At 48.1% G+C, this 17771-nt stretch overlaps 1 protein-coding gene across 9 annotated transcripts in view; it reads left to right on the top strand.

Annotated features, from left to right (window-relative positions):
- Positions 1-17771, top strand: part of ZNF8 (zinc finger protein 8) — a 37710-nt gene that overhangs the window by 6759 nt on the left and 13180 nt on the right. For 8 of the 9 annotated variants that reach the window (XR_014237852.1, XR_014237853.1, XR_014237854.1 and 5 more), the window contains exons 5-7: positions 1495-11105; positions 15634-15756; positions 16055-16150. Coding sequence is in view for 1 of the 9 variants with exons in the window: in XM_082369222.1 (XP_082225348.1) it covers positions 11040-11204; positions 15634-15760; positions 16055-16150 (388 nt within the window). In the remaining 8 variants the exon portion in view is untranslated. Of the gene's footprint in view, positions 1-1494; positions 11205-15633; positions 15761-16054; positions 16151-17771 lie in introns of those variants that run through there. The other variant, XM_082369222.1, reaches the window with a different exon arrangement.

The raw sequence follows: 17771 nt of genomic DNA on the forward strand, positions 1-17771 counted from the left end.
CAAAGGATAGCTGGAGAGTGTAGGTCATACTTTGCCAAATGGAGGATACTTATCTCCTTGGCAGCCATAGGGAGAGAAGCATGAGACCCTGGGCAAAGGCCTTGATATTACTGGATGTGGGTGGCTACCCGACTGAAAAGGACAGTATGTGGGCAAAGTGACAAGTAAAAAGGGAATCCTGGAGGACGCAGGCGAGGATCCTGAGCTGGGAGCCTGTGGCACTCTTTGTTAAAGGCCCAGTATCTTCAACAGGCGGAGGAATCCCCTTTAGAACAATAATAAGGGTGATGACATCAACAGTACCGTGTATAGCAGTGCACCGTGTGCCAGACATGGTGGGAGGCTCACATGCTGATTCGTTTACGCCTCGAAGTAACCCTTGTTAGCTAAGCATTCGTATTCCTGGCTTACTGCCAAGGAAATCGAGCCTCAGAAGTCGCCAGCTGGTGGAGTCCACTTGTGGCCCAGTCTGGCCAAGCACCCTGCTTCAGGGACCACAGCACTTTTCTGGGGAGTCTGTGACATCAATTCTGGAGTGGTTAAAGAGCCTTTTTTTTCTCTGTGGGCAGCCTGAAGCGATGGTAGAAATGGTGCATTAAGAATATTAAATTAGTGTTGGTATTTGGGATCTCGTTTCAAGATCCAGCACCAGGAAATGGATAGACTAAGATTGTGGATCATAAGGTTGAAGCACATGTTAAGATCCTGTTTCCTGTGACTGCTATTACAGATTACCAGCTTGGTGGCTTAAAACAACACAAATTGATTCTCCCACAGTTCTGGAGGCTACAAGTCCAAAATCAGTATCATTGGGTTAAAATCAAGGTGCAGCAGGGCCATGCTCCCTCCGGAGGCTCCAATAGGGAATCCATTCCTTGTCTCTTCCAGGTTCTGGTGGCTGTGGGATTCCTTGGTCTGTGCCCACATCACTTCAGTCTTTAAGGCCAACACCTTCAGATCTCTTTGCTCTGTGTTCAGAATGCTTTCTCTGTGTGTATCAAATCTCCTTCTGCCTCCTTCATATAAGGACACTTGTGATAACATTTGGGGCCCATCCAGATAACCTCCCCATCTCAAATCCTTAACACATCTGTAAAGATCCTTTTTCCAAATAAGATATCATACTGACAGGTCCAAGCAAAGAGATTGTAGGTATCTGTTGTGGTGATTGAGGGCTTTATACCTTCAGACCCAAATTTTTTGTGTGAATTTCTCCTTTAAGCTTCACCCTTCCCTGCTTATTTTATTCCTCTGCTCCCTCTTTGGGGACCAGTCTTCCTGAGTCATCTCTTCATTATCTTTGCTTGCTTTTTTGTATTTTACCACTGATTTCCTCTTTGCTGAGCCATCCCTTCCTTTCACACCCTGCATGAAATTACAGTCCATGGATTAGAAACAGACCCAGAGATACCTCTCATACTTGGTGGTCTCCTTCATCCCAGTCTCCCCTTCTAATGCTTCTCCAGTAATTCAGGCAATTTGGATTTCTTTCAGACTGGAAGACTACACTTGAAAAGAAAGAGTCAGCTTCTGAAGAGGGTATTGCTGTGGAAGAGCCATCTCACCACATGGAAATGAAACACTGTGTACAGGAGGAGGGCCCCTGGTTGGTGTCATTAGGAGAAGTGCAGCATTGGAGGGACCAGCTAGGGAAGCACCAGGAGGACTCTCTGAGTCAAACAGTACTTACCTCAGAGAGACTTTTTGCTCAAGGGGGTAGTTATCTGAGTCTAAGCCTTCTACCTCCAACATTACCCACAAGAACACATTTCCATAAGCTCAACTCACAGGTTAAAAGGTTGAAACAGAACTCGGTTTTCATTAATCATCAGAAAAACTGGGCTGATCTGAAGTCCTGTGAAGATCATCAAAGTGCTAGAGCCTTCTGTCAGAGCATTTACTTGAATAAAATTGCAAATGTTGAAACGGGAAATAAAAAACCTTATGATTATACTGCCAGTAGTGACTCTTTCAACTGTGGTACCTCCCTTCGTTTTCTTAATAGAATTTTTTCAGCAGAGAATGGCAATGACAGTAAGGATGGAAGCAGCATTAATCATAGCATGTCTCTGAATGAACACAAGCCAATGAATTTTGGAGAAAGTCAGTACGAGTGCGATGAATGCCTTGTACAAACCAAAATAAGTGATCCTGGAGAGGCACCATTCAGATGTCAGGAGGACTGTGGTGCCTTCCACGTGGCCTCATCTTTTCCTGACTGTGACATCATTCAGACTGGAAAGAAGTCATATGCATGTAATCAGTGTGCAAAATCTTTCAGCTGTTGCTCTAAGCTTGTTGTACACAAGAGAACACACACGGGAGAAAAGCCATATGAATGTACTCGGTGTGGGAAGTCTTTCAGCCAGAGCTATGACCTGGTTGTACACCAGAGAACTCACACTGGAGAAAAGCCCTATGAATGCAACCAGTGTGGGAAATCCTTCACCCAGAGTTCCAAACTTATTAGGCATCAACGAACTCACACTGGAGAAAAACCATATAAATGTCATGAATGTGGAAAATCTTTCAGGTGGAACTCTAACCTTACTGTTCATCAAAGAATTCATACTGGAGAGAAACCTTATGAGTGTGCGCATTGTGGAAAGTCCTTCAGTCAAAGCTCTGACTTTGTTGCACATAAAAGGACTCACACTGGAGAGAAACCCTATGAATGTAACCAGTGTGGAAAATCTTTCATTCGAAGCACTCAGCTTATTAGGCATCTGCGAATTCACACTGGAGAGAAGCCATATAAATGCAATCAGTGTGACAAAGCCTTCACTGGGAGCTCTCACCTTATTGAACATCAGAGAACTCATACTGGAGAGAAACCGTTTGAATGTAATCAGTGTGGGAAAGGCTTCACTGGGAGCTCTCACCTTCTTTCACATCAGAGAATTCATTCTGGAGAGAAACCGTATGAGTGTAATGACTGTGGGAAAGCTTTTCGGCAGCGATCTCAGCTTGTTGTGCATCAGCGAACACATACTGGAGAGAAACCTTATGAATGCAGTCATTGTGGAAAAGCTTTCAGCCAGAGGTCTCCCCTCATTGTGCATCAGAGAATACACATTGGAGAGAAGCCCTATCAGTGTAACATGTGTGCTAAAGCCTTCAGTCAGAGGTCACGCCTTATTGAACATCAGAGAACACATACTGGAGAAAAGCCCTATGAATGCATTGACTGTGGGAAAGCCTTTAATGATCGATCAACGCTTACAAAACATGAGAGAACACACACTGGGGAAAAACCCTATGAATGTAATCACTGTAAAAAGGCCTTCAGCCAGCGGTGTCAACTTACTAGGCATCAGAGAATCCATACTGGAGAGAAACCCTATGAATGTAATGAGTGTGGAAAAGCTTTCAGTTATAGTACATCCCTTATTCAACATGAGAAAACCCATGGGAGAGAAACCCTATGAATAATCAAGATGGAAAAGCTCACTGCCAGACTTTCTTTACTAGACATCAGATGACCAAGGTATGATTCTCAGAGTGTAATCTAATGACCACATACATCAGAATTGCTTGGAGTGTGTGTGTTGAAACTGCATATTACCAAGCTTACCCTCATTTTACTACATCAGAATATCTAGCAGTAAAACCCAGGAGCCTGCAGTTTCCAAAAGGAGCACACGTGATTTGTATGTATACTAAAATTTATATACTTCTGCATTTAGGTCATGAATATGACCACTGATGAAAAACGTTCAGTCAGAGCTCTCAGCAGAAGTTAGAAAACTCAGAATGGAGCTGTACCCACCAGATAATCTTTTTAGTGTATACAGCCACCCAAACTCAATCAGACGTTGTCTCCACATTCATGGAAATGATGGGGAACTGAAAGATACTCTTTACACAGAGCCCCAAACACTCAACCTAAGAAGAAACCATTGCATGAGGAAGTTGGTGTTTGGAAATGAAATTTGAAGCCAGCCATGTTCAGTGTAAACCAGTAATTAAAAACACAAATTGGGGAATTTTTTGGTGGTCCAGTGGTTAGGACTTGGTCCTTTCACTGCCGGGGCCTGGGTTCTATCAACGGTCAGGGAAATAAGATCCCGCTGTGTGGCATGGCAAAAATAAACAAACAAAAAACAAATTGAAGGAGAACTAATGATGGGAAGTCTTCTAAAATGATTTTTATTGGAATTAAAAGTAGACTCTGAATCTTTCAGGGACTCTATCATGCTCTAACTTAAGGTTGTTGCTCAGTTAGGTTGACTAATCAAAAGATGTCAAGTGAAGTGAAAACAGGGCTCAAAACAGTATATACACAGAATGTTACAACATATAAAATCATGTGCACAGATGGTTGGTTAAGAAGGTCAACTCGGCAGCATGTTCAAAAAAGGCTGAAGTGTAAATCAATGGTGAAGCAAGTAGGAGAGGCCATTATTGCAGGTTTGAGCAAGGTGAAAGCAGGTGAGAGCATCGCCTGGAGATGCAGAGTGGGAAAGGCTGAAGCTAGGAACTTGCAGAGGGAGCTGCTGGAGTGGAGGTCACAGCCCCCCTGTCAGAGCTGTAGACTGACAAGTGGGGCAGGAAAAGCAGGGTTCATTGAAGGTCTGTCCGTGAAACTCCCTAATTTGCTCTCCCTTCTCTTGCATTAAGTATCTGGCCATGGGTAAGCAAAAAATACAGTAGAGAATGAATTATGTGCTATAAAAAAAAGTCTGAGGGACTAGGGAATCTGGTGTATTATGCTCCAGAACAAGTGCTGCCTTATTTTGGCATTTCAAGGATCTTCATCCTAACAGCTGGTTCTTACTCTTTTAATCCTAAAGCAAAGTGTGCCATTTAACCAGCCCCACCCCTCTGTGGAGCTTACCCTCTGCTTTCTGATAGCTTCTTCAGTATCATGAGAGCTAGGGAGTGAAAGATTAAGAAAGCCTCCAACATGAATGAAAAAATATCTGGGACTTCCCTGGTGGTGCTGTGGTTAAGAATCCGCCTGCCAATGCAGGGGACATGGGTTTGAGCCCTGGTCCGGGAAGATCCCACATGCCGCAGAGCAGCTAAGTCCGTGTGCCACAACTACTGAGCCTGCACTCTAGAGCCCGCGAGCCACAACTACTGAAGCCCACGCACCTAGAGCCCATGACCCGCAACAAGAGAAGCCACCACAATGAGGAGCCCCCCCTCACCACAACTAGAGAAAGCCCACGCACAGCAATGAAGACCCAACGCAGCCAAAAATAAATAAATTAATAAAATTATTTTTTTTTAAATCTAAGATAAAACAGAAAAAAAACACCACCAAAGAGAACAAATATTCAAGAGAAATAAATATTTTAAATATTTTATTCTAGGAGTGAGTCAAGAAATAATTGCAAATGAAAAATAAATCCAAGATGCTCTTTTAAAAAGAATAGACTTCCTGGGCTTCCCTGGTGGCACAGTGGTTGAGAATCTGCCTGCCAATGCAGGGGACACGGGTTCGAGCCCTGGTCTGCGAAGATCCCACATGCCGCAGAGCAGCTGGGCCCGTGAGCCACAACTACTGAGCCTGCGCGTCTGGAGACTGCTCCACAACAAGAGAGGCCGTGATAGTGAGAGGCCCGCGCACCGCAATGAAGAGTGGCCCCCACTCGCCACAACTAGAGAAAGCCCTTGCACAGAAACGAAGACCCAACACAGCTAAAAATAAATAAATAAATAAATAAATAAATAAATAAATAAATAAATTTAAAAAGAATAGACTTCCTGAAATTAAAAGTAAGACTGTAGGGCCAAAAAGAAAAGAAAAGAAAGAAAGAAAAAGGGAAACTTCCAGAGCTGAAAGATCTTCATATCCTGGATAGATCCATGTAGCATGAGAAATTGAGAACACAATTAAAAAGACATCACAGACTGGGACTTCCCAGGTGGTGCAGTGGTTAAGAATCCGCCTGCCAATGCAGGCGACACAGGTTCGAGCCCTGGTCCGGGAAGATCCCACATGCCACGGAGCAACTAAGCCCGTGCACCACAAATACTGAGCCTGCGCTCTAGAGCCTGCGAGCCACAACTACTGAAGCCCGCGTGCCTAGAGCCTGTGCACCGCAACAAGAGAAGCCACCATGAGAAGCCCATGCACCACAACAAAAGAGTAGCCCCTGCTTGCCACAACTAGAGAAAGCTCACGCAGCAACAAAGACCAAAGACAGCCACACACACACACACAAAAAAACACAGAAACTTCTGGAAAGAATTTTGAAAGTAGAAAAGGAATATTTTTTTAAGAAAAAGGAATGTTTCTTCTAATTAAAAAAAAGTTAATCCGAGACTTCAAAGTAAGCAAATTGTTTGAGAAAATGTACAGATTGTACAAGACAATTGCAGTCCAAATGTGAAGCAAACTTTTTCTTTTATAAATTTATTTATTTACTTTTGGCTGCATTGGGTCTTCAATGCTGCACGTGGGCTTTCTCTAGTTGCGGCGAGTGGGGGTTACGGGCTTCTCATTGCCGTGCAGTGCACGGGCTTCTCATTGCCATGGCTTCTCTTGTTGGGGAGCATGGGCTCTAGGCTCGCGGGCTTCAGTAGTTCTGGCACTCGGGCTCAGTAGTTGTGGCTCTCGGGCTCTAGAGCACAGGCTCAGTAGTTGTGGTGCACGAGCTTAGTTGTTCTGCAGCATGTGGGATCTTCCCAGACCAGGGCTTGAACCCATGTCCCTTGCATTGGCAGGTGGATTTTTAACCACCTGCACCACCCGGAAAGCCCCTGAACCAAACTTTAGAAAGGAGTATTCATTTGACCCTGGTGTTAATAATTCTTCCTGGAAGAGGCAGAGGACTCAGGAAATTGGAAAAAAAGAGGGGGAAATATAATCGTTGTTTTGATTGGCCCTTCACTGAACAGTGTTTGCATAGCTCTGATATAAACAGTAGATACTGTTTATTTTTATTTTTATTTTTCAATTTTAGGAAGAAACCCAGATCTATGACAGAATAGATTTCATAATGGCAACAGAGTGGAGTGCCATTGTCCCCAGTCCTGTCACCAGTAGTAATGGCACAGCCTGTGACTGTTACAAAGTAGAAAGGGGAAGAGAAGTAGAAAGGAGGGAGTGTATCCCTGTATCATCATCTTAGGAAGCGGGCTTTTAAATACAATACTTTAGGTTACTTAGGAGACCAAAACTAGAGCTCAAAACAGTAATATAACAAAAAGTTGGAAGCAAATAGAGGAGCAGTGACGTGAGTCAGATCTAAATTCCTTATCAGAGCAGGAAGCCAGTAAAGTCTATAGACTGAAAGATCAGAATGGCAGAGGTGGCCTCAGGAAGAACCAGAATAGAAATGGCTAAAAGTGGTTGATGGGATTTGTGGCTGTTGGGTAAGGTGGGGCAGGAGACAACTGCTTTCCATTTTAAACCTTCTGTAGTGTTTTATTCCCTGGTGGTACACTTCTTATTTGGGTAACAAATTATTTCAAATGTGTACCTATAGGTGAGCAAAACTACAGTGCATGAAGACACCTGCAGTTGATTTGAGGGTTATGTACATGTTTCCTTTTGACTCAGTGTCACTGTAAATTGAAGATTAAAGAAACAAGAGCTTAAAGAAAAGATGTCAGGCTCTTCTGTTTTTGCCAATCAGAGTTGATTCCAGTAGAGTAGGAAGGCTCCTTGGCTTCTTAGAATTCCTTGGAGTCCTTTTAAGGCTCTAAGACTTGATTTTCCAGAAGCCTTATCACCAGGAAGTCAGTGGGTCCCAGAGAGGTGCTGGTATCCTGGGACACCTGGGTGGACAAGACAGGTGTGTGAATTTGTATAACCACCAAATACTGAATGTACTCCCCCAAGGTCACTCTGGCAGTTACCTGGTATTTACTTTCCATAAGACCCTATAAGTAACGGCCCGCATGATTCATATGAGACTCGGAGTTTGAGACAGGGAATGCCTTCTTACAGTGGTCTGGACAGAACAGAGGGGACTTTGCTGCCTGGTTAGGCAGTTGGTCCTGCTGCTGAGACCAACCTTGTGTAGCTTTCAGAAGATGCTGGGGCCTGGGAGGAAGGACTTGCGCAATGGATCTAGCAAAGTGAGTGTTGTTTGACAATTCTTGTTGACCAAACACCTGAGAGACATTTCCATTCAGCAAGTCTTAAAAGTAGCCTCGTTCGGTGAAGGCACTATTTAGGGACTCAGTACGGAAGATGCGTGTGATGCCGCAGTGCCCTCAAGTCCCTTCTTCCCAAGATGGGGACGCCACACAGGAGCATAGGGGTTATGGGTTCCTGGAGACCACACCCTGTGGGAATCACACAAGAAGGATGCATGTAGGGGGCGGGGGGGAATGGAAGACGGAAGTTGCTGTGTACACAGTGAGTGCTTCAGGCCCTGCTCTGAGAGGGGTTCTACCCTTTCATAAATCGGAAACCGGAGGCTCTTAAGGACCCAAGAAGTGGGCTCATTTGAAATAGGAACCTGAGACCTTTCCGCCCAAATGATTCTCATACCCAGTGGTTCCAAATCAAACGTGCATAAGACCCACCTGAAAGGAAGTGTTAGAATTACGGCTTACTGGACCCATCTTAACATGTTGTAAAGAGTAATCTCAAAATTGTATATCCATATATCTATTTCCTCTTTGTTGGTTTTACTTACATTTGTGGCTTAATTTTTAGAAGACCCTAAACAGATACCACACCTGTGTTACATGTGACCCAGGGGCTCCTTTTAACAGAAATCCATTCTCCCTGCCCACCCCCCCACCCCGCTTTTTAAAACACAGATACCAAAATAATCATAATGTATTCTTGATACAACCAGTAGTGAATCTATTGGTGGCCCACAGGACCACTCCCACATCTAGAGATTTTTCTAGAATTCATGGGGCTCAGCATCTAACTGTACTCACGGCTGAGATTTGCGGCAGTGGTGTATTAAGGATACACAGTTGTTGGGACTTTCCTGGTGGTCCAGTGGGTAAGACTCTGTGCTCCCAATGCAGGGGGACCAGGTTCGATCCCTGGTCGGGGAACTAGATCCCACATGCATGCTGCAACTAAGACTCCATGTGCCACAACTAAGAAGTCTGCATGCCACAAATGGAAAAAAAAATATCCCGTATGCTGCAACTAAAGATCCCGCATACTGCAGTGAAGATCCCATGTGCCTCAACTAAGACCCAGTGCAGCCTAAATAAATAAATAAATGTTTTTTAAAAAGATACACAGTTGTAGGACTTCCCCAGTGGTCCAGTGGTTAAGACTCCACGCTTCGACTGCAGGGGGCACGGGTTCAATCCCTGGTAGGGGAACTGAGATCCCACATGCCATGTGGCACAGCCAAAAAATTAAGAATAAAAATAAAGGATACGGGGCTTCCCTGGTGGCGCAGTGGTTAAGAATCCACCTGCCAATGCAGGGGACATGGGTTCAAGCCCTGGTTTGGGAAGATTCCACATGCCATGGAGCAACTAAGCCCGTGCGCCACAACTACTGAGCCTGTGTACCACAACTACTGAAGCCCGCGCACTTAGAGCCCATGCTCAACAAGAGAAGCCACCGTAGGAAGCCCGTGCACCACAACGAAGAGTAGCCCCCAGTCGCCGCTACTGGAGAAAGCCGGCGCGCAGCAACGAAGACCCAACACAGCCAAAAATAAAATAAATAAATTTATATATTTAAAAAACTTTACTTAAAAAAAAAAAAATAAATACAAGAGCTGTTCCCAAGGAGAAGATAATAGACTCAACACCCCACCACCACCTTCTCCACCCTCTGGGGGGCTGCTGCTAAGGGGAAGGCAATAGATCCTCCTGGGACCTCCTGGGTCTCTCCTGGGACCTTCTCTGCCCACGGAGAAAGGAATACCACCAGGAAATTTTGTTGGGCTCCCAGTATAAGCCAGATTCGGTCTCCTGGAGGCTGCCTGATCCGTGGTTCCCACAGCCACGGCGAGTGGTGAGTGAACACATGCTCCTCCTGGTACCGCAGACCTGGTGGGGTTGGGTCCTGGGTGGGGTTGCAGGCGAGATGCCCAGCATATTGCAGAGCGGTGGTTGGACTGAAGCGGAGAGATGCAGGAGCAGCAAAGGGCTGACAGGGATGGGAGTGAGTGCGGGAACCGCGAGCCCCTTGGAAGCCGGCTGCCCCATCCCCGCCGTGACCACGGTCATTCACCCCTTTGTCATGTTTGTGGTTTACTGTCTGTCTCTCCCCGCTATACCAACAGCCCCGTGGGGGCGGACGAGTATCTCTGTTCTCTGCCTTGCTGTGCCTGGTTCCTAGCACACAGTACATGATCAAATAAATATTTGTTCTGGTTCGACTGCATCCTGGTAAACATCTGCTTTTCCTTTCTTCTTTTCTAATAAACTTTTTAATGGACTCTAACAGAATCACAGATATGACCCTTCGCAAAGGGAATACCCCAAATCGAGAAACAGAACGTGATCAGCTCTCAGAACCCGCCTGTGCCCCCTCTGGGCCACTAGCCCCCTAAACCTATTCTATTAACAAAATCTTTAAACGTTCATGTAATTGTAAAGCATAGAAATATTTTAAGCACAACGGCAGTATACGATCCACAGACAAACAAGGAAAGCCCCAGGCCTCCTCCTGCGCCTTTCCAGCTGGGAAGAGCAGGCCCAGATTTCAACCCGGGCCGTGGCATTCCAGGTTGCAGACTGGCTTTCCGATGCCAGGCCACAGGGCGCAGACTGGCATTTGGAAGCGGGGCCTCAGGGCGCGGACTGGCATTTGGTCTGGGAGAACGATTCCCCCACCACCGGGGTCCGCAACACCATAGCGACTGGCGCTGGACCCCCGCCCGCCTAGGCCCACAGCGCGGCGGCCTGAGGGGCCCCATTGGCCGAAGGGCAAGCGAGAGGAAGTCCCCATTGGTCGAAGGCTCGATGAACGAAGGCTTTCATTGGCCGGGGCTGCAGCGCGCTGCACAGCCTTCTGGGAGCTGTAGTTGCAGCGTCGCCGGCGCGGCCGCCATTGTCCGGCGGGCGGCGAGTCCCGCGGTCCCGGTAGCGGGAGCGGCTCTCTGGTTCAGGTTCACATCGGGCGCCTGTCCTCGACCTGTCGGCCCAGGATGGACCCCGAGGAGGAAGCGGCGGCACTGGAGATGGCTACGGGGCCGCCGGCGGAACGGCTCCAGGTACGGCGGAACAATAATAGTAACAATAACAACGACGGCAGCGGGCCCCAGGCCGGGCATCTCCCTCAGATATTGACCCTTTACCCTTCGCAGCGCACGGTGCGCAGGGTCGGGCGTTATCCCCTGGTCATACGGGGAGACTGAAGCCCAGGTCGGGCGCCCCGACTAGCCCAGCTGGTGAGGGGTGGCGTCGGGAATCGAACCCAGGCCTTCCAGTCCCCGAGTGCGCATGCTCCGCAAGTCCTCCCGCCTTTCCGTCCCGGCCTAGAACTTGGGGTCATTCCCGAGGACCGGGCTGGCCCCGCCCCGAAGGCCGACCACCGTGAGGATGGATAATAGTAACTGGAGTAGAGATGCTTCAACATGCGGAGTCAACCGACATCCACCCAGAGACCCGCTCCCCGAACCCCCTGGCCCGCGGCCGGGTTCAGCCTCTGGGGTGAGGACAGGTGACCACACACCGCGTTAATGGGGCGGGAGCGACCACCGGGTCTGACCCCTGCGGGGCTGTGGGGGACTGCAGTACAGGCTAGTCTGCTTGCAGGGCCGTCTGGGAAGGCGCCTGATTCAAAGCTCCAGCCTTTCTAGACAAAGTGGCCTCTGTTCTCCATGTAGTGCTGACTCCACGTAGCAGGAACCAAAAGAAATTCATAATTCCTGAAGCTCCGGGTCTTTGAAATTACAGACTTTCTGTCTTTTTGTTGTTGTCTGCGGGGGTTTGCATTTATTTCACATTTGGTATGCAGAGTGAGACTCTTGACAATCCTAGGTGTGCATGTGTTCAGAGACGTGTTGTTGCAGATTGGCAGGAAATGCAACCACGCTTTAGTTTGCTTTTGCTGTGGATGGCAGGGAGTGAGCAGTGTCAAAGAATACCAGAGCTGGACAGTAGTTAAAGCAGTAAAAAACAGATTTTATTTGGGAACTGTTGCAATAGGGGGAAAGAGACTTCTGTATAGAACTGGGCTCTATTCCGAATACAACAGGGAAAAGTGGGTATTTATAGTGGCGGGGGGGGGTGCGGGGGTAATTCTTGCTAAACTGACCTAAAACAGGATTATTGCTGAAGCACCCAAATGAGGGGATGTTATCTGGAGGATTGTGGGGGATGAGGACTTTGAAAAGATATCAAGAGTGATCAGATATGGAGGGTGGGATTCTGGCTAAATCAGTGGATTTTTGGTAAAACTGAGTGATGCAGAAACGGACACAGAAGCCCAGAAGTCAAAGCTTAGTTGGGAAGAGGGTTGTGAGGAGCCAGACTAAAGTTTGGTCAAGGAGAGAGTCTTTGTCAGCAGTGAGAGGCTTAAGAGAAAGTGTGTTCATTATCGGTTGCTGTGTAACAAATAATGAAAAACGTAGTGGCCTAAAACAACAATAAATATTATCTCAGTTTCTGATGATAGGAATCCTGGAATGACTTAGCTGGTGGTTTTGGCTTGGGCTCATGGCAGTCAAGGTGTCAGCCTGGACTGCTGTCACCTGAGACTTGACTGGGTCTGGAGGATCCACCTCCAGGGTGGCTCCGTCACATGACAGGCAGGAGCCCTCTGTTCTTCTCACGTGGGCCTCTCTGCGGAGCTGCCTGGGCGGCCTCACAACATGGCACCTAGCTTCCCACAAAGTGAGCGATCCAGGAGGGAGCTATGTGGCAGCTACGGTGTCTTATGACCTGGGGTCAGAATTCACACTCTACTATATCCTATTGGTTACGTAAGTCAAGCTTGCTCGTATAGGAGGGGGCTACAAAGGGCTGGGGATCCTTGGGGGCCATCTTGGAGGCCAGCCACCACAGGAGGCGAGGACCAGAAGTGGAGGGCTTTGAGGTCCAGTGTATTAGCGTCCTCTGGCTGCCATAACATTACTACAAATGTGGTGGCTTAAAATATATACATTTGTTCTTAGAGTTTTGGAGGTTAGAAGTCTGAAATCACCTTCACTGGGCTGTGATCAACATGTGGGCAGATCTGCCCTTCCTGTCAAGGCTCTAGGGTAGAATCTGTTTCCTTGCCCTTTCCAGCTGTTAGAGCTGTAGACCTTGCATTTTTTGGCTTGTAGCCCTTTGTCCATCTTCAAAGCCAGCAGCATAGCATTTGCTTTAGTGGTCACGTTGTCTTCTGCCTTGTGTAGTTAAATCTCCCTCTGCCTTCCCTTCAGAAGAACATTTGTGATTGAATTTAGGGACCTCCTGGATAATCCAGGATAATCTCCCTATTTTTAAAATCCTTAATCACGTCCACAAAGTCCATTTTGCCATTTATGGTAACGTTCACATGTTCCAAGAACTAGGACCCAGATACCTTTGGGGGCCGTTTTTCAGCCAACCATAGCCAGGCTAAAAGGGGTCGTCCTGTATCCAAAGATGGAAAGGAGCCATTCAAGTGTTTTAAGCAGGAATGGCATGGGTTTGAGAAAAACATTCAGGCATCTCGGGGGTGGGGGTAGGAGAGACACTGAGAGCTAACTAAGGCACTGGGTGAGAGGGGAGGAAGGGGTCTGACAAAGCCCATCCCTCCAGGACCCAACAGTGCAGAGGAGGAGGAGGTTTGCGAGGGTCTGAAGACCTGGTGGCTGGGCTGTCACTGGTACCCCATGCAGGTTAGGTGGTGTGGGTGGGGGCAGGAGGCACAGGGAGCATGTTGTCAGGATTGGAGGACCTTCTGAGTGGGAGGTGAGGATATGAGGACAGGAGCGGAGACCTCCGTTCCCAACCAAAGGGTTCTGCATATTTGCTGCACAATTTTTGTCAGAGCCATATGCCACCTGTACTATATTTCTTTAATATCTTTAATATTTTTAAATCTGACTGTGTTTTCCTTAAAAGAAAATACAATTTTAAAATTGAAGTATTTGGTATGTGATTTTGACTTGCATTTCCCTGGTGGTGAATGATGTTGAGCGTCTTTTCATGTGTTTATTAGCTATTTGTATATTCTTTTATATCTTCCTGAAGAAATACCTATATAGATCCTATGCCCATTTCAATTGGATTGTCTTCATTATTGAGTTTTAAGAGTTCTTTATATCTTGTGGGTACAAGTCACTTATCAGATATATGATTTGCTGTTATCATCTCCCGTCATATGGGTGTCTTTTCACTTGCTTCATAATGTCCTTTGGAGCACAGAAGTTTTTAATTTTGATGAAGTCCATTTTACTTATTTTTTTATTTTATTGCTGGTGCTTTTGCTGTTATATCTAAGAATCCTTTGCCAAATACAAAGTTATAAAGATTTAGCACTATGTTTTCCTCAAAGAATTTTTTTAAAAAATATTTATTTATTTATTTAGGCTGCACCGGGTGTTAGCTGCAGCACGTGGGATCTTTGTTGCAGCATGCGGGATCTTTAGTTGCGGCATGTGGACTTCTTAGTTGCGGCATGCATGCAGGATCTAGTTCCTGGACCAGGGATCGAACCTGGGCCCCCCGCATTGGAAGCGCAGTCTTACCCACTGGACCACCAGGGAAGTCCCTTCTTCTAAGAATTTAATAGTTTTAGCTCTTACATTTATGTCTTTGATCCATTTTGAGTTCAATTTTATATATGGTGTGAGGTAGGGGACCAACTTTATTCTTTTGCATGTGGCTATCCAGTTGTCCTGTAAGAAGTGTTTTACAGCCACTTAATCCCTATCACAGCTCCCAAGGAGTGATTCTTTGTAGACAAGGAAACAAGGAGGCAAAGGTGGGTACCTGCTCTCTGCCTCTCGAGGAAATGGCAGAGCCAAGCCTTTGATCCAGCTTTTAATCATGGCCACAGCCAGCCCACAGAAGGGTTTCATTTGTGGGAAACATTTTAAACACATTGCATAAACTTACCAAAATTTAAAGTTTTCACTTCATAAAATGTGACCGAATTTTCAGCTTCTCACCAGAGATCGGGAATTCTGACCACATGGGGCCTGTGTTTCCCCACAGTCAACTGATTCTGAGTCCCAGCCACCCCTTCAGACAGGTCACACATATTACTCATCACTTCCCGTGTCACCTCTTATAGGTTAAACCCTCGTAAGCTCTTACGTGGGCCCACTTTAGTCACTTGTGAGCCTGCCCAGTCTCTCAAGGCCAGCGAGTTTCTGACCTCAGCTGCACATCCCTCTTTTCAGGGAGGATGATAAGCCTTGCTTTGAATCTGAGGATTTCTTAGTGTGTCAGTTAGTTGTTGCTGCACAACAGACTATCCCAAAATTTAGTGGATTAGAACAGTAGTCATTTCTTTAGCCCACAAATCTGCAAGTCAGCAGTTTACACTGGTCTCTGTCGGCACCGGCACCTGTCTGAGATCAGTTGTAGGTCAGCTGTGGTTGGCTTTGATCTTGCCTGGATACTTTCTCATGTCCTCGCCATACAGCCCACCCCCGCATGAGGCAGCCCAGTAGGTGCCCAGTGAAACCTGACTTGCATCGCTCAGAATGTGCCCTCTCTGGACACTGGCCTGCTTGTCTTCACCTTCCCCTCTCCTCCTCCTTTTCCCGGGCACGTTGATGAGGGCAGTCCGGCTGATTGAGAGTGTTTGTGATGTTTCAGGAGCCGGTGACTTTCCGGGACGTAGCTGTGGACTTCACCCAGGAGGAGTGGGGGCAGCTGGGCCCTGCCCAGAGGACCCTGTACCGTGACGTGATGCTGGAGACCTTCGGGCACCTGCTCTCTGTGGGTGAGGCCCACTTCCCAAGCTGACAATCAGATTCCTGTGGTGACTTATTCTTCATGGGTTATGGGTCGTAGGGCCTCTGGTGTGAGGACTTGACCTGGGCTAGGGATCAGAGACCTTGAATTCTCATTTCCTGTGGGACATGCGGGTGGGAGGGTGTCTGCCCTTTTCTGTCCCACTGCAAAAACTTATGAGGCGCCCCCATGTCCTGACAGTCAGGAGTCTAGGGCTGGAGCCTGGGCTGGTTCTTTTTCTCCGGAGCAGGCTCCCACCTCCTTTGTCTTCCTCTGTTTCCAGGGCCTGAGCTTCCCAAACCCGAAGTCATCTCCCAGCTGGAGCGAGGGGCTGAGCTATGGGTGGCAGAGAGAGGAACTGCCCAGGGCTGCTGTCCAGGTGAGAACCCGCCAAGTGGGAACCCCTAACAGGAGCAGTTGTGCTGCTTGGAAGGGGTGGTGTGTCGGGATCTCCGAGAAAGGATACAGAGGAAAGTCAGCAAAGGGAAGAGGCCAGTGGGGCCGAGTCCAGAGGGAGCTTCAGAATCCCTCCCTGGACGTGCAGTGAGTTGTGGCAACAGGGGAGAAGTGTTGGCTGCTGGGGAGGCTCAGTATAGGCTCTGTGCCAGGGGGTGTACTGGGGGCTGATCACGTGGGCACCCCCCACCTGGCACAGACCAAGACTCCAGGCTCCCAGGAGGAAGCAAGTGTTCACCCTAAACTGTATTGTTGTTGCAAAGCTTGGGCACAGTGAGCCTCTCTGACCAGTTAGGTCTGTGGCAACCCTCCCCAACTCCAAGTTCCCAGACCCAGCCAAAGACCAGCCTTGAAAGCTGGCCCTCTTAGGATGGCAGCCTGGGGCCAGCCCTGTAGCTCTTTCCTGCACGGGCAGTCTGGGCCTGTCCTCCCGTCCCCTGCCTGGAGGGCTCCCGGTGCTCTGAGGCCTCCTCACCCGTGCTCCCCTTTCTCTGAGCTCAGAGACCTCCCGCCTCTCCTCGAGGGGTCAGAACGCACCACTTCTTCCCTCTCAGCAACCTTCCCAGCGTGCCCTTACCACAGGATCGTTTCTGATGTGTGAACTTGCCCTTCATCCTCTCCGTTTCATTCTTGCACGTCCACAGTCTGTGAACCTCTTCCCTACACCCTTCTGTTCTCTTGGGAACAGGTGTTCAGCCATAAATACCTGACAACTGGGCTAGAGCACCTCAGAGCAAGAGAGCAGCATTTTTCTCACGAAGCAGGAACCCAGGGGTGGCCATTGCTGGTGCTGGCTTGGCATTCCAGGAATGCCAGGGCTGATGGTTCTGATTCTCCTGGCGTTTCCTTGGGGCTCAGCGTGGCTGCAGCAGCTTTGGCCGTCACATCTGTGCTCCAGACAGGGGCAGGAGGAGCTGGGAAGAATGGCGCCAATTACATTTGTCCCCTTTTATCAGAATTCCAGATGTTGTCCATTGAGGTCTCCTTGGTCAGGAGGGGTCACCCCAGCTGCTAGGGAAGCTGGAAGGAGGGAGTCTAGATTGTCATCACTGGCTTATCCATCCCTTCCCTGGGGCTGGTGCGTTGGTACCCTGACTGCTTTCTGAAAGAAGTGGGCTCTGGCCACGGGATATGTAACCAGCTGTACCTGCAGCCCAGCCTCCCACCTGAAAACCTCTGACACCATCTGTAGGGAAGCCCCGGTACCTCCACAATAGGGTGTGGCCCATCCCCCGGGGGCAGGACTGACAAGTACCCTGTCTCCTCTGAGGCCACGGAGCCTGTCTGACGTCTTCCAGCCCCGAATGCTGGCCTTCACCCCCAGGCCCTGAACTTACTCCCATCAGGCCAGCCCCCTTCCAGCTGCCAGGTCCCAAGCATGCCATAAAATTCACCCATGTAAGGTGTACGATTCCATGGTTTTGAGCATATTCACAGGTTGTGCCTCCATCGGCAGTGTCTAGTTCCAGAACATTTCTGCTGCCCAGAAGTTGCCCATTAGCAGTACCATGGTTGGTTTTTACCCACAGAACACTCCTGGCACC

Source organism: Balaenoptera borealis (genome assembly GCF_965194805.1).
Source record: "Balaenoptera borealis genome assembly, chromosome: 19".
Classification (NCBI taxonomy): Eukaryota; Metazoa; Chordata; class Mammalia; order Artiodactyla; family Balaenopteridae; genus Balaenoptera; species Balaenoptera borealis.